The sequence below is a fragment of the Protomyctophum parallelum genome (assembly GCF_964188405.1).
Source record: "Protomyctophum parallelum genome assembly, chromosome: 2".
NCBI classification, from domain to species: domain Eukaryota; kingdom Metazoa; phylum Chordata; class Actinopteri; order Myctophiformes; family Myctophidae; genus Protomyctophum; species Protomyctophum parallelum.
In genome coordinates, this window is record NC_139699.1 from 63,021,121 (window position 1) to 63,047,449 (window position 26,329).

General features: G+C 43.5%; 1 protein-coding gene across 1 annotated transcript; it reads left to right on the forward strand.

Moving 5' to 3' along the window:
* Window positions 1-4,749: 4,749 nt before the first annotated feature.
* aldh1a3 (aldehyde dehydrogenase 1 family, member A3) lies at window positions 4,750-24,778 on the forward strand. The gene is made up of 13 exons (XM_083791906.1): window positions 4,750-5,019; window positions 7,198-7,302; window positions 8,780-8,920; window positions 9,862-9,991; window positions 14,205-14,266; window positions 16,651-16,779; window positions 17,667-17,780; window positions 20,188-20,290; window positions 20,841-21,025; window positions 21,685-21,852; window positions 22,240-22,397; window positions 23,453-23,527; window positions 24,190-24,778. Exons 1-13 carry the CDS (start codon window positions 4,900-4,902, stop codon window positions 24,257-24,259), a joined length of 1,560 nt encoding a protein of 519 aa, XP_083648032.1. The 5' UTR covers window positions 4,750-4,899; the 3' UTR covers window positions 24,260-24,778.
* Window positions 24,779-26,329: the final 1,551 nt, after the last annotated feature.

Sequence of the window (26,329 nt, forward strand, 5' to 3'; positions counted from 1 at the left end):
CTCAGTTTAGACGAACATTTTTTTGTGGACTAAATTAACACAAACGAAAAAGTGCTCCACCAGGCCAGGTCAAGGTCTAGCCTCCTGATGGCGCTATAATAGGCCAATGTGAAAAGGGTGCCATTAGTTCTTACACCATTGATGGCAATTGGATGCAATTGCAAAAATCCACCTGTTGGTGGCGCTATAACAGGCCAATGTGAAAAGGGTGGGATATATTCTTCAGAAAGTCTGTGAAAGATTTCATGCAAATTGCACACTGCGTTCATGATTTGAGGCTTTTTGTTTCAAAAGGGCCAATCCTGCAAACTTTGAAAGCCGATGAAATATCGGACAGATCCATCTTGAACACATGACTATAGACATCATGTGTAACGTTTTGCAGGATCTTTAGACAGAATCTAGAGGAGTAATATCCAAAAAAGTGTTTTTCAAAAGTCGGCCTCCTCATGGTTATGCTATAACAGGCCGTTCTGGAAATTTCATCGTTGGCATCCACAGAGAATGTGTGCAAAATGTATGTATGTATGTATTTATGTATGGGGCTGTCAATCAGATAGGACTTTTCTGTTTGGATGTATGGGGCTGTCAATCAGATAGGACTTTTCTGTTTGGATGTATGGGGCTGTCAATCAGATAGGACTTTTCTGTTTGGATGTATGGGGCCGGCAATCAGATAGGACTTTTCTGTTTGGATGTATGGGGCTGTCAATCAGATAGGACTTTTCTGTTTGGATGTATGGGGCTGTCAATCAGATAGGACTTTTCTGTTTGGATGTATGGGGCTGTCAATCAGATAGGACTTTTCTGTTTGGATGTATGGGGCTGTCAATCAGATAGGACTTTTCTGTTTGGATGTATGGGGCCGTCAATCAGATAGGACTTTTCTGTTTGGATGTATGGGGCTGTCAATCAGATAGGACTTTTCTGTTTGGATGTATGGGGGTTGTCAATCAGATAGGACTTTTCTGTTTGGATGTATGGGGCTGTCAATCAGATAGGACTTTTCTGTTTGGATGTATGGGGCTGTCAATCAGATAGGACTTTTCTGTTTGGATGTATGGGGCTGTCAATCAGATAGGACTTTTCTGTTTGGATGTATGGGGCTGTCAATCAGATAGGACTTTTCTGTTTGGATGTATGGGGGTTGTCAATCAGATAGGACTTTTCTGTTTGGATGTATGGGGCTGTCAATCAGATAGGACTTTTCTGTTTAGATGTATGGGGCTGTCAATCATATAGGACTTTTCTGTTTGGATGTATGGGGCTGTCAATCAGATAGGACTTTTCTGTTTGGATGTATGGGGCTGTCAATCAGATAGGACTTTTCTGTTTGGATGTATGGGGGTTGTCAATCAGATAGGACTTTTCTGTTTGGATGTATGGGGGTTGTCAATCAGGACTTTTCTGTTTGGATGTATGGGGCTGTCAATCAGATAGGACTTTTCTGTTTGGATGTATATGGGGCTGTCAATCAGATAGGACTTTTCTGTTTGGATGTATGGGGCTGTCAATCAGATAGGACTTTTCTGTTTGGATGTATGGGGCTGTCAATCAGATAGGACTTTTCTGTTTGGATGTATGGGGCTGTCAATCAGATAGGACTTTTCTGTTTGGATGTATGGGGCCGTCAATCAGATAGGACTTTTCTGTTTGGATGTATGGGGCTGTCAATCAGATAGGACTTTTCTGTTTGGATGTATGGGGGTTGTCAAGGCCAGAAAGTAGTGTTTTTCCACTCAGTAGGCGTTCCCGCATATAACTTCCGGGTTTGGTGATGATGTCACGCGCATATACCCTCTCTATAAGTGGAAGGAACAACACAGCTTTGATTTCCACACTTTGCTTTTTGATAATCTCCCCCGATTTGTTTTGGGAAATCTGCACACACGTGTATTTGCATGGGTCTGTCTGTGTGCCTGTGTTTTGCATCTCTCTCTCTCTCTCTCTCCCCCTTTTTCTCTCTCTCTGTGTGTCTCGCGCGCCCGCCCACACACACACACACACACACACACACACACACACACACACACACACACACACACACACACACACACACACACACACACACACCTCTCTCGATCTCTTGCATTTCTCTCGCTCTCTGTGTCAACTCTCTCTCTCTCTCTCTCTCTCTCTCTGTCTCATTAGGAAGTGTTAAAGTTGCTGAAGTGCGAAACGAGCCCTCGTTGTCCTAATTAAACTTTGACATGAAGAGTGACAAGACGCGGCGAAGGGGAAACAATAGGCGGACTGTGTGTGTTGAGTATAGCATGGAGTCTGGACGGACGGAGGAGAGCTTTGTTCCTGCAGGACAAAGGAGCTTGTTTGCATGTGTTCAGCTTCATTCAGCCTCAGCAAGCCCAGGTGCAGAGAGTGTTATAGAGGCAGGGGCTGAGGTCCCGTAAGAGGGGCACTTTTGGAGAAAAATAGCAGATCTACAAGCTCTCAACGCGTCGCGCTGCGACGCGTTGAGAGCTTGTAGATCTGCAATTTTTGGGGCGCAAACCCTGCACTCTTTATCTACTGGAGAAGGCAGTGCAACGAAACAAATTAGTTCAACGCAAAATGCTGCGTTCAAAGTTCAGGGGACTTTTGGGGGTAAAAAAAAAGCAATTCTTCTGAATGCTGCCTTCCGGTATTATATGGCATGGAGAGCAGAGGGAGAGCATTTAGCTTTTCTTTCACCATGTAGTAAATGCTGCGTTCGTGGTCTGGAGAGGGCAGGTTGTTATTACAGACGGGTAAAAAGGGCAGGGGGCTGAAGCCCCCTTCGATGTCTATGTGTGCACGTGCCTGGCCTCAGCAGGCCCAGGTGCAAAAAAAGAAAGAAAAAGAAAGCGCAAAGTTCGCGAGGAATCACAACTCATCACACCTTTCCACGGTTGACGAGCGGCCCGCACGTCGCTCCCCATCTGCCCTCCGCGCGCAGATCAAAGCTTCCATGTTAGGATGTAAATATTGTGGCCGAATTCTCTCTCATTACTTTCAGTGTTCCGACTGTCCGGACCCAAAGACACAGCCAATAACTCAGGTGTGAAATGTTTTAGCCTATAGCCTACTTTTGACTTCACACACACACACACACACACACACACACACACACACACACGCTTGCGCCCCCCAGCATAAGCATACAGACACACATAGACACATATAGGCTAAACATAAACACACACACCCTGTTGGGATGTTAATTGTGACCGTATAGGTCCCAGATTACTACATGAAAACCTGTAAAAACCTGTCAGTCCGTCCGTCGTTAAGTCCGTCACGCCACCACATATGGCCGTCAGTCCGTCACGCCTTGTGACACGCTCCATATATGGCCGTCTCCATATATGAAGATCACCATTTAAACTCTAGACGGGGCCTGCCCCAAAGTTATTAGTGCAGCCGGCCGGGGCGTGGCAGCCGGCGACAACTAGAGTTCTCAACGGGCCCGAAAATTAAGGCCCGGCCCTATACCCGGGCCCTCATCAAACCCTGTATACACTCAAGACACTACCCCCCCGTTGCCACCCTTTAGATCTCCATGGTAGCGGAGCTGACCTGTTCCATAATATGTTAATCTGACCCCCCCCCCATGCCAAAGCGCCAGCGCTCGCCCAGCAGTCTGCCGTCACCCGGGCGGATGCGTGCACGTGACCTCGCCCTTTATAGGCAGAGGTCGCTCCTCGCCCTCAGGGTGTCCTGGTTGTCTAGTAGGCCTACAGAACAGAACCTGTCATGTATGTGGTTGCATTGACTGTTTTGATTGATTGATTGATTGATTGATTGATTGATTGATTGATTGATTGATTGATTGATTGATTGATTGATTGATTGATTGAATGAATACTGCATTGATTTTCATGGACAGGATCTCGTGGCGGAGAGGCTCGGTATAAGCTAAGGGTTGCATCACTGCTTTTTGCAGATGTGGTCCTGGTGGCACCATTTGGTCCAAGACCTTCAGCTCTCACTGGACCGCTGGGATGAGGATCAAAGTCTCCAAATCTTGGACCATATGGTTCTCAGCAGGAAAACCGGTGGATTGTGCAGTCCGGGTATAGGGAATGAGACATTGCCCCGCAGGTGAAGGAGTTCAAGTATCTCAGGGTCTTCACGGGGGTTCACGAGTGAGGGGAGGACGGGGAGAAGGAGATCTGCAGCCGGACTGCCGGAGAATCAGAGCGGCAGCGGGGCGGTATTGCAGCCGCTGTATATACCGCACTTTATGTGACGAAAAGAGAGCTGAGCCAGAAGGCTCAGGAGGATCCCCCCCAGAATGAAGTCACTAATGTTGCTCTGCATGAGAGGGAAGTCTGGAGCTGCACCCAACGACCCGACTACGGATAAGCGGTTGAAGATGGATGGATGCAGAAAAAGGCAGAGGAAATGAAAGCTGACAATAGTGGCTACATTTAGGATATGGTAAAACACACGCGCACACACACACACACACACGCACGCACGCACGCACGCATGCACGCACACACACACACACACACACACACACACACACACAACAGACAGTATCGACAATTGGACATTGTGTGTAACCTTTTATGGCTTTAAGTGATTTGCGACATATTTGCATATATGTAATCCTCCAGGCGTAGTGTGTGTGCTGTGTGATGATGGGGCGGAGTTGAGCTGGGCTGCTATCCTCAACTGATCTGAGGGAGGAGGAACCCACTCCTCCACATTCTTATAAAACCCACTGGCTGAGCTAACATTGTTCAGTAGACCGATCGCTAACACACGCTCACACACACGCACGCACGCACAGGCACGCACGCACACACATACGCACACACACACACGCGCGCGCACACATACACACGCACACATGCATGCCTGCATGCACACGCACTCACCCACACGTACACACACACTGCTGGACTGTAATTTCTAATGGCCCAAATAAACGGAGCTATGGAGAACGGGCTGAGCGGAGCAGCAGGGACGGGCGTGAGCCACGGTCCGCCGGTGTTACCCCAACCTGTCAGAGTCCAGGAGATCCTCCACACCAAGGTAACCTTATTACAGTAATATAACACCAAGGTAACCTTATTACAGTCATATATCCATAACACCAAACCTTATTACAGTAATATAACACCAAGGTAACCTTATTACAGTAATATATCCATAACACCAAGGTAACCTTATTACAGTCATATAACACCAAGGTAACCTTATTACAGTAATATATCCATAACACCAAGGTAACCTTATTACAGTCATATATTCATAACACCAAACCTTATTCAATTATTATATTCATAACACCAAACCTTATTCAATTATTATATTCTTAACACCAAACCTTATTCAATTATTATATTCATAACACCAAACCTTATTCAATTATTATATTCATAACACCAAACCTTATTCAATTATTATATTCTTAACACCAAACCTTATTCAATTATTATATTCTTAACACCAAACCTTATTCAATTATTATATTCATAACACCAAACCTTATTCAATTATTATATTCTTAACACCAAACCTTATTCAATTATTATATTCATAACACCAAACCTTATTCAATTATTATATTCATAACACCAAACCTTATTCAATTATTATATTCATAACACCAAACCTTATTCAATTATTATATTCATAACACCAAACCTTATTCAATTATTATATTCTTAACACCAAACCTTATTCAATTATTATATTCATAACACCAAACCTTATTCAATTATTATATTCTTAACACCAAACCTTATTCAATTATTATATTCATAACACCAAACCTTATTCAATTATTATATTCATAACACCAAACCTTATTCAATTATTATATTCATAACACCAAACCTTATTCAATTATTATATTCATAACACCAAACCTTATTCAATTATTATATTCATAACACCAACCTTATTCAATTATTATATTCTTAACACCAAACCTTATTCAATTATTATATTCATAACACCAAACCTTATTCAATTATTATATTCATAACACCAAACCTTATTCAATTATTATATTCATAACACCAAACCTTATTCAATTATTATATTCATAACACCAAACCTTATTCAATTATTATATTCATAACACCAAACCTTATTCAATTATTATATTCTTAACACCAAACCTTATTCAATTATTATATTCTTAACACCAAGGTAAACCTTATTAAATTATTATATCTCTGCTGGAGGAAAACCAAAAAAAATAACAAAAAAAAAAAAAAAAATTTAAGGACATTAAGAAAACCTTATATATTTTTAAACAATGCAATACTCTCTCATCAAAGTTGGTGCTGTGACTTTAGATATTGTCAATTACTTGCATGAGAGGGGGAGAGGTGATGGAGTTAGCTGCTTTAGCAGACAGTTTGAGGGTCCAATGGAGTTAGGTTTTATCCAATGCGTTTTTTCAATATTTTCGAAACAACACACAGACGTAAAGGCATGTTCAGTAGCACTGATTTATGGAATAAAATCAAAAACCTTAAAAAATGAGTTATGAGGTTTCCTCCGGACCTTATTCATAACACCAAGGTAAACTATTAGAATTTGGATTAAATTATTATAATTGTGGAAAGAAATTGCTAAGCATTTGTTTTATAATTACAGTGCAACTGTTTGGTATAGGCTATACATCATGCCTCACATTTATGTAGCTTAAATACTTTAAAAGACTGTCAAAAGTCATTCTTAGGCATGTCTTCACTTGGGAAAACAGTCATGATTGATTGATTGATTGATTGATTGATTGATTGATTGATTGAATACTTTATTAACAGTTTGCAGGGAAACAAATCACAGTAAAGTACAGTTCAATACAAGGTCTGCTAATAAGAGGAATTATAACCCAAGAAAGCACTATAGCTTGTTTCCATTGGGGTCCCTCATACTCAATTAATCGACTACCTACAATTACAACTATTATAAATGATCTTAATCTATTGGAACAATATAATTTGCCTACATGATTTAATCATACTTATTTACAGCCTGTAAATAAGCTAAGAGAAACCAACTGCGCTGTTTGTCAAACAAGCTTTTAAATGATCTGAAAACTTTTACTTGTACTTTTTGTGGTAAAAGCTCTCAATCTTCTGTCCTGCCTTAAAAAAGTATATATATATATATATATATATAATTATTATTAATATTTTTTAATATTATATTGTCAGTATAAAACACATATGACTCCCTGGCTCTCTCCTGCAGATATTCATCAACAACGAGTGGCACACCTCCATCAAAGGAAAGACCTTTCCGACGTTTAATCCGGCGACCGGCGCCAAAATCTGTGATGTTCAGGAGGCGGACAAAGTAAGGCTACAAAATGATACGGGCATATACAGAGGTTGATTTATTTACCTGTTTAGACTGCATGGAATGAAGCCAAATAAAATCTCCACGACTGAAATCAGATTTCAATTTTTTTTTTGTGTCAGGCCCGAATTCTGTGATTTTGTGAAACAGCATGAAAAGTTTCCCTAAACAATGAACTAATATTATGTACGGCTGCAATGTTTAGTTGCTTGTAGAAAATCACCGATTGCCATTTAAATTAGTTATCAGTGATGGAAAAAGTACTCACAATTTAAGTAAAAGTATCAATACTGTAATGTATAAATATACACTCCTGTTACAAGTGAAATCTGGCATTCAAAATGTACTTGAATAAAAGTACCAAAGTGTTGGCATCAATATGTACTCAAAGTACAAAAAGTGAAATAGTCATTTTACAGAATATTCAGTTTGACGTTTTCAAATGTTCTATCTACAAGTGACACATCGTGAGCTTGTAGATCGGCTATGTTCAAACGGCCGAAATGTGCATATACAGGGCTGAAGTCAAAGTGGTTAATGTGTATGTTTTGTAATAATAATCAAAAACTACTAACAACCGAATGAATATATCGAAGTAAATGTACAATATTTGGATCAACCAAATAAAAATACCAATAGCCCAGGCGGTATGGCGTAACCGTCTGGGGCACCCGACTGGTAATCCAGGCCTCAGTGTGCCGTACGTGGGTTCGACTCCCGAGCCCGACGCGGCCTTTTTACTGCATGTCTTCCCCCCATCTCTCTCTCCCGTTTCCTGTCAGCCTATACTGTCTGTCCCTTCAAAAAACCAATAAAAGGCGTAAGCCAAAAAATATCTTAAAAAATATATATATATATATTAGGGCTGGGACTCGATTAAAAAAATTAATCTAATTAATCAGAGGCTTTGCAATTAATTAATCTAGATTAATCGCATTTTAATCGCATATCAATATTCAACCCGAGAACAGCGAGAAACCTTTTTTTTAATGTTTTTTGGTATCCCAGTGAATCAATGAATAATGACTACAGGATACCACTCATTTTCAACATTTTACTGTCATTAATATACCTGTTGTGGAAATAATAATAAAAAGTCACCCCATTCTGTGTTGCCTAGAACTGGAGTTCTGAAAAAAAAATTGTAACAGTAACAAGTACATCTCAGTGACATCACAAAGCTGTACTTACTTCATAATGTTACAGTTTTTTGTCAGACATCCAGTTCTAGGCAACACAAAATGGGGTGACTTTTTATTATTTCCAGTTTTCAGTACTATAGAAAAGCGCCCAGTGAGAAACGTTCCGCGTTGAAAAAAAAGGTGCGATTAATTTATCTGTAGTTAATCGCGATTACATTTTCTGTAGTTAATTAATCTAAATTAATCGCAATTAGTCCCAGCCCTAATATATATATAAATACCAATACCTCAAAATGTGTAAATGTACTATGTCTACCCCCCCCCCCCCCCAGGCGGACATCGACAAGGCGGTGTCGGCAGCGCGGGCGGCCGCTCAGCGCGGCTCTCCCTGGCGCACGATGGACGCGTCCAGCCGCGGCGGGATGCTGACCAGACTGGCCGACCTGGTAGAGAGGGACCGCACCATGCTGGCGGTATGTGTGTGTGTGTGTGTGTGTGTGTGTGTGTGTGTGTGTGTGTGTGTGTGTGTGTGTGTGTGTGTGTGTGTGTGTGTTTGAGACTGGGGACTGTATATTGAGAGGCGCACGCGCCGCAATTAAGTGAAGAGACATATACATGTGACGATAATAACAGACAGAATATAATGTCGGTGTGTGAGCCGAAGCCAAATAAACACAACCTCTGAAGTTAAAGTACATTGTCAAGAGCTGTCCATTATACATCGGTCATAAACTGTACAACGATGTTGATTCTGTCGACTACCTTATTCTTTCACTGACGAAAACTAAAATGAAAACAAAGCCGTGATGACTAAAACTGAGACAGAAAATATATATCGACAAATAAAAACTAGACTAAAATGTTACAAAGGATAAGAGACCCAGTCATTTTACACTTGGTTGAATGCTGAAAATAGTAATATTTAAATGTATTATAAGTGTAACCTTCTTTTTAAATATTCAAGTGTGGGGCGCTCGCTCCTCCAGTGCATGCGGCGTTTGAAGATTCCATGACGTCATATGGTGGCCATAAGGCTATGGATTTTGTATTTGTTTATGGCAGCAGTTATAGTAAACAAACATTGACGACGTGAGATTGTGGATGATATAAGTACAGTAGTCCGGCAGCCGACGGGTTTCTTTTGTTTAAAGTGGGAAATTTGGCCTAAAATTGGCCTAAAATATTATCTACTGCATATACATACATTCATGAATCAAAATGCTGACCGGCTGTCACTATATTGGTCAGTACATTTCCAACATGCATCGCTCCAAAGTATAGGCCGACAGGCACAGGTCTAGTTCTAATGAAGTGGCGTCTTTGATTGGTGACATTATAGGCCTATGTTCTACCTCTCTAGACTGCATGCAACACAGGAAGACCCTTAAATCTTTCTATCTTTCTACCTCTCTAGACTCTGGAGACCATGGACACAGGAAAACCCTTCTTACAGTCGTTCTTCATCGACCTGGACGGCAGCATCAAGACGTTGCGCTACTACGCTGGCTGGGCCGACAAGATCCACGGCAAGAGTCTCCCTGTGGGTGAGTGGGTGTTACTATTAAACTACTGATAAGAGTCTCCCTGTGCGTGAGTGGATGTTAGTATTAAACTACTGATAATCATATTTCATTTCAGTCACCTGGAATGTTTTGGTGTTAGTCTAGTTTTAGTCGACTAAGTGTCATGCGATTTTAGTCGACTAAATCCACAGTTGATTTAGTCGGCTAGAATGTATTTTGGCGGGCCTTGATGCCATCGTATTGCTGATTTTAATTTTGCTGAAAATAGCCAATCTACAAGCTCACAGCTTGTGAGTTTGTAGATCGGCTATTTTCAGCATGCAACCAAGTGTAAAATGACTGATACTGGTCTAATAATGAATTGCATTTTTATAGCACTTTTCCAAGTGCTCAAAGCGCTTTACAATGGTTCATTCATTCGTACATTGGGAGGTGAAGCGGCGAACAGTCGACGCCAGCGTCCTCACTTCCCACATTCACACACCAACGGTGGCAAGCTTAGACCATATACTCATTGGATGCAATGTAGGGTTCAGTGTCTTTGCCCAAGGACACTTCGACATGTGGACAGGAGGAGCCGGGATTCGAACAGCCGACCCAGGGATCATTGGACGACCTGCTCTATACCTCCTGAGCCACAGCCGCCCAGTTAGTCTATAGTATAGTCTAGTCTAGTTTTTATTTGTTGACGAAATTGTCGATATATTTAGTCTTAGTTTTAGTCATCATAGCTTAGTTCATTCATTTAGTTTACATTTAGTTTTCGTCAGTGAAAAAAGATAGTCGACTAGTATTAGTCAACGAAATGCACCGGAGTCACTGTCGCTCACGCTTTATCGTGTGTTCACAAAGAAAGGCCTGTGTTCTCCTCCCTAGTAGCCTACCGTGTGACATGCACGACCATTCCTAATGGACGTATCCCCCCGTCCTCCCGCATGTCCTCCCTGTCTCCCCCCGTCCCCCCTGTCCCCCCCTGTCCTCCCTGTCTCCCCCCCCCCCCCGCCCCCCCCCCCCCTGTCACTTTTATTAGCCCACTCATTCAATAGCGCCGCTGCAAGGAAGCAGGTTAATTAGAGCCGTCAGTGGGTGGCATCTCTTCCAGCCTCTTAACACAAAGCAACGTCCACCCACCCCCCCGTCATTCGGTCCCGTCCCGGCCCGTCCCGCGTCGCCACTAGCAGGACGAGGGACAGACAAAACACCGCATCCCCTTCTTTTCCTCTCGATTAGATTCCAATAGAGCGGCACAACGAGAGACGAAAGGCGAGTCGGGGACAAAGGAAGAGGAAGAGAGGCTGAGATGGTAATCAGTGAGGTGGGACCGTCTGTGGGGATTATCGGCCACCATCAGACACTCCGCATCAGTGCCCGTTGAGCGGCTCCCAGGCCCGTGCCACTATCTGTCAGGACAGGAGGAGGCAGACGCTTAATCCCTTCCTAACCTAAAGCTTTTATACGTCTGCTGATGCGCTATACTGACATTCTTTTTCCTTTTCCTTGTCTTGTGTTCACGTCGCATGAGGTGATTGAAGAGTCGCGTCGAGGAGGATACAGGATACTCGGGCTTATAACTCAATCGGAGGGGGTGTGTGTGTGTGTGTGTGTGTGTGTCAGAGGCTGTTTTAATTTTGTAAACTATGATGAAAGATTTTCGTCCAGTACCTTTTTTTTTTCTTCTGACCAAAACTAAATAAAAACAAAAACGAAAAAAACTAAGCTATGATGACTAAGACTAAATAAAATGACAGTTTTGTCAACAAATTAAACAAGACTAGACTGAAATGGACTAGTGGAGAAGAGATCCAGTTAGAACTAAAAGATCATTAATTTTCTGTGAGATCAGGTATATTCAGCACTCAGTTAAATCAGGCATTACGACGCCATCAAGGCCTTCCAAAATACATTTCCGTCGACAAAATAAACTGTAGATTTAATCAACCAAAATCCTATATTTAGTTGAATAAAACTGAAGGAAAATCAATTCCAAAGACTAGCTATTTTCGTCCATGCTAAACCCCTTATTAATGAATTGCATTTTTATAGCGCTTTTCCAAGTGCTCAAAGCGCTTTACAATGGTTCATTCATTCATACATTGGGAGGTGAAGCGGCGAACAGTCGACGCCAGCGCCCTCACTTCCCACATTCACACACCAATGGTGGCGAGCTCACACCGACCGACTCATTGGAGGCAATGTGGGGTTCAGTGTCTTGCCCAAGGACACTTCGTGTGTGAACAGGATTCATTGGACGACCTGCTCTACCTCCTGAGCCACAGCCGCCCCTTATTACTAACCTTCTTTGCCTTTGCCTTTTTATTTTTTTACTATTTTGAAAAACCTTTTTGAATAGTTCAACTAGCTGATCTACATCGTCACGTTGTGAGCTTGTAGATCAGCTATTTGAACTATTCAAAAAGGTTTTTCAAAATAGTAAAAAAAAAAGCCAAATAAGTTTAGGGATAAGAAGTTTAGTGTGTGTTCCATGTCCACTCCTCCTCCCCCGCTATGTAAATGGTAACCTTTGATAAGCTGTGTTAGTGCGTGGGCCTCGCCCACTGTAGAGTTACATGGAAATAAGCTGTGTTAGCACGTGGGCCTCGCCCACTGTAGAGGAAGGTGAAAATAAGCTGTGTTAGCTCGCGGGCCTCGCCCACTAAGAGGAACATGAAAATAAGCTGTGTTAGCGCGCGGGCCTCGCCCACTAAGAGGAACATGATAATAAGCTGTGTTAGTGCGTGGGCCTCGCCCACTGTAGAGGAAGGTGAAAATAAGCTGTGTTAGCTTAGCGCGCGGGCCTCGCCCACTAAGAGGAACATGAAAATAAGCTGTGTTAGCGCGCGGGCCTCGCCCACTAAGAGGAACATGAAAATAAGCTGTGTTAGCTTAGCGCGCGGGCCTCGCCCACTAAGAGGAACATAAAAATAAGCTGTGTTAGCTCGCGGGCCTCGCCCACTAAGAGGAACATGAAAATAAGCTGTGTTAGCTTAGCGCGCGGGCCTCGCCCACTAAGAGGAACATGAAAATAAGCTGTGTTAGCGCGCGGGCCTCGCCCACTAAGAGGAACATGAAAATAAGCTGTGTTAGCGCGCGGGCCTCACCCACTGTAAGAGGAAGGTGAAAATAAGCTGTGTTAGCGCGCGGGCCTCGCCCACTGTAAGAGGAAGATATGAAAAGATGATGAGCATTGTGACGAGGGAGTCGCCCGGTCTGCCATGCTTCCTCCACGGGGAAACTGGAGAAGGTCACGGCTCTCCAGCGCAAGAGGTCATATTTAACCTGTTCAGGACGGGAACCACTTTTGGTGTTTCAAGCATTATGCTATATAGGCTACTTTAGCTATTGAAAAATAGCAGATCTACAAGCTCATAGCGCAGTACCGCAGTGCTACGAGCTTGTAGATCTGCTATTTTTTGAAAAGTCGTGAAAATGTGTGCAATTCTTTGAATATATATTCTTTCACAGTAAACGTTTTTAACTCATTTGCTTCTGGGGGGGGAGTCCCTAGAACAACATATTTTCAGATTGGGGATCGGCGGCCGATTAAACATTTACACGTTTTTGGGGGTCCTTGACATTAATTAGTTTGAGAACCACTGACATAGAAAACTGCCAGGATTTAGAAGATTTTGTTCTTCCCAGTCGCCCCAATGCCTGGCGAAGTCGCCCCCAAAAGTCCGGAAAAGTCGCCCCCAAAAGTCCTGACAAGTCGCTCCGTAAAACCGTTGTATTTTCGAGGTAACAGCAGAGAGAGAGAGAGAGAGAGAGAGAGAGAGAGAGATTAAGAGTGTCTGCTAAATGCCTACATTGTAAATTGTAATAGAGGCATGGTTAAACCAACTCAACTGTCCTATAATTATGAAAGGGAGAGGGGGAGGACAGGGGGGTGGGGGGGGTGGGGTCGGATGGGTGCAGGCAGGGAGGTGTTTAATTGCCCCTTCATTCCAAAAAGGTTAAGGGGCACATTTCTTTTTTCTACATAAACACTGGGCCTAATTAATAGTCCTGGACTAACAGTGTCCAGAATCAGAGATGAACGCATGCATGCGTGCACGCACGCACGCACGCACGCACGCACGCACGCACGCAGAACACAGAACATTGATATGACATTTTTAGAAAATTAATATACTTGTAGTTATACTATACATTTACACGCTAATAAATACAACAAACAAACACAATCAGAATAGTTATGAATCAAATTATTTTGTTTCTGCTTGTCATTTCTCTACAGATGAAAGTGTTCTGTGTTTCACTAAACACGAGCCTGTTGGTGTGTGTGGAGCCATCATTCCAGTAAGTGTGTGTGTGTGTGTGTGTGTGTGTGTGTGTGTGTGTGTGCGTGCGTGCGTGTGTGTGTGTGTGTGTGTGGTGTGTGTGTGTGTGGTGTGCGTGTGCGTGCACGTGCGTGTGTGTGGTGTGTGTGGTGTGCGTGTGCGCGCGCGCGTGTGTGTGTGCGTGTGTGCGTGTGTGGCCATCATTACTAGGAGTAATATCATGTTTTCTAAGACTTTGGCATTGTGTGAAAAACACTGCACTCACAGAGGGCAGACGATTAAATGCAAATGCTTCATGACGTGTGTGTGTGTGTGTCTGTGCGTGTGTGCATGTGCGTGCCTTTGTGTGTGTTTATTTAGCCTGCAGGGAATAGCTACTCTTTTCATGTTGTCTAGAATAGACTCATTGCTTCCGTGGTTCCATTTGTAATGCCATAAAGTAACAGACCGTTGCATAATGTCACTCATGATCAAACGCTCCGTACAGACGGGAAATGTCAGACAGAAATAGGTGACAGTAACATTTAGAACAACGGTACTCCTCTCAAACTCACCCTCCTCTTCAACAAACAATTATGCATCAGTAAATGTTTAATTTACTATATTATAACTAACATCTAAAATACAATCAAGACTGTACAATGATTTATATTGTATTTACATAACACGTGACTCTGGCATATAACTGGCAATGCATGCAATGTTTAATACATTTAATATCTGTTATGCATGCGATGCATTCTTGTCACTATAACTGGCTTTTCATTGTGTAATTGGATCTTCAAATGTCAGTAATTTGTTTATTCTTAAAAAGAAAAGTTTTCTCAAGTTAACATCATACAGTAGGTTTTCTGGGAAGTGTATGCGTGAATTCTGGGCTTAATGTATTGGAATCACTGTTCACTGTTTTAGTTTCAACTTTCAAGAGAAGCCTTTTGTCATGAGCTGTGTTAGCGAGGCATGCTGAACTTGATTCCAAAGCCCAGGCTCGACGTGGAAGCGAAATGAAAACCCGTCTTCCTCGGGTGAATGTACCAGAAACCTAAGCTTAAATCTTACAAGACCGTTCTCTCTCTCTCTCTCTCTCTCCCTCCCTCTCTCTCTCCTAATCCCCCAAAGTGTACTCTTACACCAAGAACACATCGCTTAGAATGCTTTGTGAGTTTGGATATACTTTAAGACATTGGAATATATGTTTTTCTCTCCCTCCCTCTGATAATAACTCCGTCAGATTCAGGGTGTGTTTCTCTCTCGGCCGTCGTATCGTGTTGCACTTGTGTCACCGAGGACCCAGACAGCAGAGTATTATAATATCCTAACATCTTGACAGAACACGGCCATCCAGGCTTTATCTATTGTTGGCGTCGGGCCGTATATCTTCTAAAGTTGCGTTCGTCAACAAAGGAACAAAACGGCCCCGTTGTCTGACGCGGGGAGATTATATCATAAAAGTGAAATTTATACTTGAAGGAACGTTGTGTAATTACTAAAAGTACTGCTGGCGCAGAGACACAGCGTAAGTCATTGTCTCTCTCTCTCTCTCTCTCTCTCTCTCTCTCTCTCTCTGGAGATTCCAAACTACTCCCATAATGCTGAGGACTGTATCCAAAGTGCTCTAAAAGTGAACAATGCCTGAACAGCAAACATTCACTGCAGTTCACATTATAAAGCTGTCTAATTTGTGATTGAGTGTCGGAAAATATTGCGTTTGTTTGTTTGTTTCCAACTTGGAAAAGCAACAAACTCTTTTTTTCCCATTCTGACCTGAGATCAGATTCATACGAGGTTTCCACTGGACACACACTGGTCTGATTTACCCATTCTGACCTGAGATCAGATTCTAAAAAATGTCAGTCGCTCTTCGATTTTTCAAAAATAGCAGACCTACAAGCTTGTATCGCGCCACTCGGTGGCGCGATATGAGCTTGTAGATCTGCTATTTTTAAATAGCTAAAGCATAACATGATGCTGACACCAAAATGGGGGCCCGGTCAGAATGGGTTAAGGGTGTTAACTTTGAATCATGGCTCCTTCGAAGGCGTCCTGCTATTGAACCGACGAATCAATCTAACACATTTTACAAGCAAAGGTTATACGCTTCTTACATATACATTTCTGGCTTGTGACAAAATACTGCAGGATATTAGGAGTAGAACTATTAACCCATGAAGTCCAGAAGGGTATTGTCTATATGCAAAATAAATGCACTGAATGAGTAGTGCCAATGACCAAATTCACTTTTTAGGCATTTTTTCATAGGTTGCCTGCTGTGGACACAACATCGTTCCTTCTACAACATAACTGCCATGCCTTCTCTATGAATTCTCCTAAAACAGTGGAACTTCCCCTGTAACGTTGTGTGTGTACGATGCCATGCATCTGTTATCTTCTCTTTTCTACCAGTGGAACTTCCCTCTCCTGATGTTCATGTGGAAGCTAGCGCCCGCTCTGAGCTGTGGGAACACCGTGGTCATCAAGCCAGCGGAGCAGACTCCTCTCACGGCCTTACACATCGGTGCTCTGGTCAAGGAGGTCAGACCTTAAGCCCTGTGTGTGTGTGTGTGTGTGTGTGTGTGTGTGTGTGTGTGTGTGTGTGTGTGTGTGTGTGTGTGTGTGTGTGTGTGTGTGTGTGTGTGAGAGAGAGAGAGAGAGAGAGAGAGAGAGAGAATGAATGATCCAAGTTTAGATTATAAACTGTCAGGCTTTCACGGAAAGCCCATTGGTCCAAAACAGGTCTTTGAGAGGGTTCCAAACTTCCAGGTGGTCCCCTGCTAAATGATGGAGAGTTGGTAACCAACATGGACCCTTTAATTCTTGAGAGTGGTTTCCATTTTAGCGAGTTAAATTAACATTGATTTTACAACATAAATGGTGGTCACTAGAAATGCCATTAAATGGGAGTCCGACAGTCCGTAGACTAATATTCATGTCAAACTGGGGGTCCTTGAAATTAAACGGGTTGAGAATCACTGCTAGAGCCATAAAATGTTCTCTTACGGGGGTCCCACTCCCTGGTATGTCTTTTCAAATGGGGGTCCGCATGGGGGTTCATGAACCACTGCCATAGAAGCCAGCATGACTTATATGGAAGCCCGTCACTCACCTAAAATAGCAGATCTACAAGCTCACAACACATTGCACTGCCGACGTGTTGTGAGCTTGTAGATCTCTCTATAGATCAGCTATTTTTGATTGTTAGTTTAAGATCATTAGTATCTGAACCGATCGAACTAGCAATAGAATACATACATGTTTTTAGAAGCATCTTACGACAGACACGAATGGTCTCAGAAATGTGATAAAAGCAAAGGTTTAAAAGCCTCAAATGTGTGATTTCTTCAGAGAATGATAATATTAATTACCTAAACATCATTAATAAACGTTCAGTCGTGACATTTTATTTGTGTTGCCATGTCCAGGCGGGATTCCCCCCCGGAGTGGTGAACATAGTTCCGGGGTTCGGGCCGTCAGCCGGAGCGGCCATCGCTGGACATATGGGCGTCGACAAGGTGGCGTTCACTGGATCTACCCAGGTATGGATGACCATGTACTGCAGGCACCGACCACCAGGTGGCATAGGTTTACAATGTTCACTGGATCTACCCAGGTATGGATGACCATGTACTGCAGGCACCGACCACCAGGTGGCATAGGTTTACAATGTTCACTGGATCTACCCAGGTATGGATGACCATGTACTGCAGGCACCGACCACCAGGTGGCATAGGTTTACAATGTTCACTGGATCTACCCAGGTATGGATGACCATGTACTGCAGGCACCGACCACCAGGTGGCATAGGTTTACAATGTTCACTGGATCTACCCATGTGGATGACCGTGTACTGCTGGCACCGACCACCAGGTGGCATAGGTTTACAGTGTTCACTGGATCTACCCAGGTATGGATGACCATGTACTGCTGGCACCGACCACCAGGTGGCATAGGTTTACAGTGTTCACTGGATCTACCCAGGTATGGATGACCATGTACTGCTGGCACCGACCACCAGGTGGCATAGGTTTACAGTGTTCACTGGATCTACCCAGGTATGGATGACCGTGTACTGCAGGCACCGACCACCAGGTGGCATCGGTTTACAACTGAATGTAAAAGTGGATCTTCATATTTGGAGAAAAAAAAGGTTTTGTCAAAGTTTATTTCATATGTGGCTGTAGATTACAGCCACATTTTCCGGCTCATCTTAGAATCTTTGGTCCAAATTAATGTGGCATTATGAATAACTAAAGCATAGACAGACATCAGTATATCAAACCATACAATACAATTAAATTCAATTAAATTAAAAAACATACTAGAGTATACACTACACATAGCGGATACCAGAAAAAGTACAAAAGTGCACATTTGACCATAGAGTGCAAGGTGTTAAAGTGCTCTGCAATAAGGTACACATTGATCATAGAATGACAGAAGACAGAACCAATAAAGTGCTCATAAGGCCTGATTATCTCCTTGAACTTACCATAGCAGCATTTTATGTACAAAATGGAGACGCGGACAAAGGAATATCTGTACCTGCTTTTAGTGGCACGAGGGGCCTGTAGGCGAAGGCCAGATAGAAGGAGGTCGTACTCTACATTTAGTGGGTGAGCAGCGTCAGAACGAATAGACAGAGCCTTGTTGAGCACCTGCCTGTTAACAATATGTTCTAGGCTGTTCATCTGCGAGCCAATTACCTTAGAGGCCACTTTTACAATTTTCCCAAGGGAGTTCTTGTCTCTGATACAAACCATATAATCAAAAAGTAAATGACAGACTCGATGTAGGCACTGTAAAACAGTCTCATCAGAGTCTTGTCGACATTGAACTGTAAGACAGTCTCATCAGAGTCTTGTCGACATTGAACTGTAAAACAGTCTCATCAGTCTTGTTGACATTGAACTGTAAAACAGTCTCATCAGTCTTGTTGACATTGAACTGTAAAACAGTAGTCTCTGTGACTCATCTAGGGGCCACAATCTGCATTCAAAGATTTTCCTAGAAGCTTAGTCATTGGTAAATTTTCCTGATTTGTTAGTCATTTCGACAATTTTTTCCCCGACCAATGTCACAGAGACGAGCGACAATAGCTGGTTGTCTGAATACCAAAAGATAAATATAAAAAAGGTCATTAACATTTTTGACATATTATTGCTTATAGCAGCTTTAAACAGTACAGGCCATCATCACATCAGTGTTTAGGTTAACGTGTCCTATTATGCTAGTGGTTCTCAAAGTTGGGTCCGGGGACCCCCAGGGGTCTTTGAGGGAGTTCCAGGGGGTCCCCAGATAAATGATACAGTTAGGAACCAAATGGACCCTTATGGGATTTGTACATTAAGTTAAAGTTAAAGTTAAATTAACATTGATTTTACAATATAAATTGGGGGTCCCAGAGATTGAAATGCCATTAAATGGGGGTTTGTAATAGTTCCGTTTTTTTTAAACTTTTTTGGGGCGTAGTGATATGGACACAATAACATAGTTCCATTTGATAGAGGGGTCAGAAATGAACGAAAGTTGCACTAATATTTTAGAAATAGGTCAGCAATACAAATACGTTAGTTTTGTGGATTAATTTACTTTTAATGTGTGGCCCCATGCAGTGCCCCCCACAAAATGACCGGAACTACTTAATATTTCACCAAAACCAGAGCAGAACTCCCACCACGGGACTCGGGGCAATCAATTAATACAGTTGCAACCACTATATCAATGGCAAGTATTTCATACAGCTTAACTTTAAAAAATCTGAACTATCCCTTTAATGCAAGTCAAACTGGGGGGGAAAGGGGGGGGGGGGGGTCCTTGAAATTAAAATGGTTGAGACTCACTGCTAGAGCTGTAAAAATCTTCAAATGGGGGGGTCCTTATCGTCCTTGACATGGAAAGGTCTGAGGACCAGTGCTATATATGATGTGTGCTCTGTGCTCTCAGGTGGGCCAGCTCATCAAAGCTACGGCCGCCAGCAGTAATCTGAAGAGAGTGAGTCTGGAGCTGGGAGGGAAGAACCCCTGTATCGTGTTCGCTGACGCAGACCGTAAGTCTCTGTCTGTCTGTCTGTCTGTCTGTGTTGCGCCCCGGTAAATAGCTGATCTACAAGCTCTCAAAGCGTGACTGCACGACGCATTGAGAGCTTGTATCTGGCTTTCTTCACTATTTTTGTTCAAAAGTGTCCCTCTTAGGAGATCTCAGCCCCTGCCTCTCTTATACACTCTCTGCACGTCCCCATGGGGGGGTACGTGGCATGCCTAAAGCAAACATAAAACGTCATAACATTGACTTGGCTGCCAGCCTGCCACATGACCTCATGTCTGAAAGGCCAGGCAGACGTTGCTGGAGGGGCTAGCAGACCCTCAAAGATGCAAAATAAAACATCATTTTGATGGACAGTGTCTTGGACACATTGTATTTGTGTTGTGTGGTATATGCTCTGCTGCAGTGCAGTTGGCTGTGGAGGGATGATAGATTGTGTTGTGTTGTATTTGCATGCAGTGCAGTTGACTGTAGAGGAGACCCAGAAAGGATCCTTCTGCAACGCCGGACATTATATTTGTGTTCTATTGTATTGTATTGTATTGTATTTACAGTGCAGCTGGCTGTGGAGGAGACCCAGAAAGGATCCTTCTACAACGCCGGTCAGTGCTGCACGGCCGCCTCCCGCATCTTCGTGGAGGACAGCGTCTACGAGACGTTTGTCCGCCTCAGCGTGGAGAGCGCCAAGAGCATCGTCATAGGAGACCCCCTGGACCCCAGGACCACACACGGACCCCAGGTACGTCTAATAGGAGGTCCCCTGGACCCCAGGACCACACACAGACCACAGGTACGTCTAATAATAGAGACTTCCTGTCAGCAGTGTACGATAAGATTGTGTGTGTCTCTCTCTCTCTTCCAGATCGACAGACAGCAGTACGATAAGATCATGTGTCTCTCTCTCTCCTCCAGATCGACAGACAGCAGTACGATAAGATTGTGTGTGTCTCTCTCGCTCTCTCCTCCAGATCGACAGACAGCAGTACGATAAGATTGTGTGTGTCTCTCTCGCTCTCTCCTCCAGATCGACAGACAGCAGTACGATAAGATTGTGTGTGTCTCTCTCTCTCTCCTCCAGATCGACAGAGAGCAGTACGATAAGATCGTGTGTCTCTCTCTCTCTCTCTCTCTCCTCCAGATCGACAGACAGCAGTACGATAAGATCGTGTGTCTCTCTCTCTCCTCCAGATCGACAGAGAGCAGTACGATATGATTGTGTGTGTCTCTCTCTCTCCTCCAGATCGACAGAGAGCAGTACGATATGATTGTGTGTGTCTCTCTCTCTCCTCCAGATCGACAGAGAGCAGTACGATAAGATCATGTGTCTCTCTCTCTCTCCTCCAGATCGACAGAGAGCAGTACGATAAGATCATGTGTCTCTCTCTCTCTCTCCTCCAGATCGACAGAGAGCAGTACGATAAGATCGTGGCGCTGATAGAGAGTGGGAAGAAGGAGGGGGCGAGGCTGGAGTGTGGGGGAGGAGCAGCCCTGGACGGGAAGGGCCTGTTCCTGCAGCCCACCATCTTCACGGGGGTCCAGGACCACATGCGCATCGCCACGGAGGAGGTAAGGCTGTCGCCGTTAATTTAAGTTAACGATTAGGCCTAATTGTCACACAAAATAATTGCATTGAACGTCAGAACGTTATACAATTTGTATTTCTGTTTGCCTTTTAGACTTCGTAATCACAAACCGGGCACTGGCGGGCAGATGTCACAAATCATATCTAACTATAAATGCACCAAGTCTGTGTGTGTGTGTGTGTGTGTGTGTGTGTGTGTGTGTGTGTAATCCACATAACTCGAGAACCGTTCGCCCCACCGCCCCACCGACCAAATTCAACACACGTGTTCCACACCCCCACGGGGAGTGCAGTGGCCGTCGTGCCCGGTGTCGAGTCCGTCAGATACATACACCGTTGTTAATCTACATTCCTGTCTCCTCCATGTGCAGATCTTCGGCCCGGTGCAGTGTATATTTAGCTTTAAGAGCCAGCAGGAGGCGGTAGAGAGGGCCAACAGCAGCGAGTATGGCCTTGTGGCAGCGGTGTTCACTAGAAGTATGGACCGTGCCCTGTCTGTGTCTGCTGCCCTGGAGACTGGGACAGTGTGGTAAGACCCCCTAAACCCTAAACCTGTCTGTGTCTGCTGCCCTGGAGACTGGGACAGTGTGGTAAGACCCCTAAACCCTAAACCTGTCTGTGTCTGCTGCCCTGGAGACTGGGACAGTGTGGTAAGACCCCCTAAACCCTAAACCGGTCTGTGTCTGCTGCCCTGGAGACTGGGACAGTGTGGTAAGACCCCTAAACCCTAAACCTGTCTGTGTCTGCTGCCCTGGAGACTGGGACAGTGTGGTAAGACCCCTAAACCCTAAACCTGTCTGTGTCTGCTGCCCTGGAGACTGGGACAGTGTGGTAAGACCCCTAAACCTCTCTGTGTCTGCTGCCTTGGACACTGGAACAGTGTGGTAAGTTGGATGTCCCTTAAATAGAAAGTCAGGAAATTACTTTAATATTTAGGTTATACAATCTAGTGATTCTAGTCTTACCAGTGCTATAGTATAATAGTTAAAGGTATATTCAGTGATTTCACTCAAAAAACCTTAGGTTTCGTTTTTGGCTGTGGGACCCAGCCTTTTGTCCAATCAGGATAGAGAGTCAAAAACGAAACCTAAGGTTTTTTGACCCCCAGGGGTTAACTGGGGACAGGGAGGAACTCCTTATATGGCCAGCACACTCTATAGTAGGGAGGACTATCACAACAAAACAAAAGAATATTTGAATTAAGTGAAATCACTGAATATACCTTTAAATTACATTCCGAATTACAGACCTGTCCCCGGGCAGCCTCTGCACAGCATAAATTGCCAACCAGGCAGTCATTGTATAATATTTTTTATAGCCTAAAAGAACATCAAAAAGAATAATAATATACGCTCTCACTTTACTGGCAAAATAGTGCCACCTACTGCTTATTTAATCTCCCATGAGTCGCATTATATCAGTGGATGGAAACAACACTTAAGACAGACAATGCGCTTTTCTTTTTTCAAAATAATGAACATACTGTACGCTTACTATTTTCGCAAAGGCTTAATGGAAAGGCACCCTCTCTCTCTCTCTCTCTCTCTCTCCCTCTCTCCCTCTCCCTCTCTCTCTCTCCCCCAGGGTAAACTGTTACAACGCCCTCCACGCCCAGGCACCGTTCGGAGGTTACAAGATGTCTGGTAACGGACGAGAGCTGTAAGAATCATTTCACCTACTGTAACCTACTGTACCCTACTCCTACTGTACCCAGCTACTGTATACCCTACTGTACCCAACTCAGGGCTTAAAGCCCCAAAAAATCCCAAGACTGAAAAGGATTTTTTGCAAATCTGCAGTGATCTCATTAAATGACCCCTATGAAATCCTCAGGACTGAAATCAGTCCCCAGGACTGAGAACTTTAAGCCCTGCCAACTCCTACTGTACCCTACTATACTGTAACCTACTGCACCCTACTGTAACCCACTGCACCCTGCACCTCTCCTTACATCCACACACACTGTTCATCGTTATTAATTTAATGTAATTATAGGACAATCTGCTGTTTTAGTCTAACTGGCCAGCCCATAGAGCCCCATTGTGAACCCGGACATTTTGAGTATGCAAAGGTGGGTAACTTTGACGATGGAGAGGGCCACTATATTTCCACACTCACTCCCTAGGGCCATACTGTATATTACTGTCGTAGCAAATAGCCGATCCACAAGCTCAAAACGTGTCTCGCTGCGACGCGTTTTGAGCTTGTAGATCGACATGTCACATGCTACTGCACATTCTGGCAAGTGGACCATTTCTCTGTTTCTCATTTTCTCTCTTCCACGATGTGTTCATTCTTATGCCTTATATTGTTCTCCTCAGTGGTGAATACGCCCTGGCAGAATACACCGAGGTGAAAGCAGTGACCATTAAACTCAGCGAGATCCTGTGAGACCCCCCCATCTGTCCTCACAGAGACCCCCATCTGAGACCCCCCATCTGTCCTCACATCATGGACCATGTCGCGCAGTACCCCCTCCGGCCCCCTGTCTGTCTCTGTGCCTTCAATGACATTCAAAATCCTATACGGGTTGTGCTTATAACCACGCCCCACTTCTGTGGCCAACGTGGAAGTGCCTCTCTACAACAACTGTTCTTCTGTGGCCAACGTGGAAGTGCCTCTCTCGCATACAACAACTGCAGACTCGTTTTTGAGGCGCCGTCTCAAGCGAACCTGAGACACGTGCGACACCACCAATACTGAGTGAGCTAATGCGAGCGAGTTTCTATGTCGAGCGTTGCGAAGTGCGCCTAGCCGACTCAGCGCCGTTTGAGTTGCGACCAGATAGGCAGTGAATAGTGAATAATGTCCCGGCGAGAGCGTTTTCACCCCCGTTTCACCCTGGCTGCCACTCAAAGTGGCTACTGGCTACTGGCCAGTGGCCAATCACAGCGCATCCTTGCACGCACGCGCACACACACACACACACACACACACACACACACACACACACACACACACACACACACACACACACACACACACACACACAGACACACACACACACACACACACACACACACACACACACTGACAAACAGTTCCACAGATAAATATCTTTCTGATATTATTTCATAATTTGGCCAATGTTCGACAATCTTTATAGCATGGTTTGTTGATTACTTTTGATGCAGTAATGGCCATTTTCCTTTTCTTTCTTTCTTTTCCTTTTTTTCAGGTATTGAAAGTCCTTACATTGTCACTTCACTGTCATATGGGGACCCCCATAGGGGTCCTGACCCATAGACTAATGGTCCATAGACTAATAATGCATGTCAAACTGGGTGTCCTTGAGATTAAACGGTTTGAGAATCACTGCTAGAGCCGTAAATCTCTTCTCTTATGGGGGTCCCTGGCATATATCTTTCAAATGGGGGTCTGTGTGCTAATTAGTGTCAATTTGGGGGTCCTTGACATGAACAAGTTTGGGAACCACTGATTTAGGTAACACATTTCTGTTTGTGAAGTGAAACATTTCAGTTGCATTGCAGCAAAGCCAGTGGTATAAATGTGACAATATATATGATTATACTATTTTTCAAATGGCATCATGCAAGGGCTACTATATCTGATGTGGAAGACTAAAGACGTTTTTCTGTTTATCTTTTGTAAATGTTCAGTCATTGACAAAATGCAGAATAATACTTTTGATCCGTTTTTGTTGTCGAATTCTTATGATTATTACGATTAGGGTTATGGTCTCTTGTTGAGGAGCATTATTATTATTATTATTATTATCCTCTTCCTTCCAAAGGTTGGAAGGAACAAGTCTTAGCGGTTTCCCGTTCCAAAACGAGGTAATATTTACCTCGGTGGTAACTTTCAAATACTGAGTGGAGAGAGGATGCAATAACATGCAGGGCAGTGTCAACATGACAGCTCATTTCACTGTCTTTTGTATACTGTCTATTTTACCATAAATTTGTCATTTTACCATATTTACATAGTGTCTAATTTTACCATGAATGTGTGATTTTACCATGTTTTATAGTGTATTTTACCATATTTTATAGTGCATTTTACCATGAATGTCTCATTTTACCATGTTTCATAGTGTATTTTACCATCTTTAAATAGCGTCTATTGTACAATGAATGTGTCATTTTACAGCTCATGAGACGAGTATAATATCAGTCGCTCGTATAGGTCACAGGCCAGTGGATTTAAATTCTATTAGGTTGACTGTAAGGATGTATATTCTTCTTTTGTCATTTTTGCTTATTAGACCGGCTGTTATTTTTGACAGCCTACTTCATAGGGCTTCTATATAGTCTTATATATATACCCACATGAAACCTGTCGTCATTATGTCTAGTCAAAAGCATTTTATATTTAAAATAGACATTCTAAATAAAAGGGAAAAACTATGTGTTTCACTCATTTCATTTCTTACAATTTACAATTTAGGCATTTAGCAGACGCTCTTAATCCAGAGCGATTTACATTAAGCAAGAACAAAAG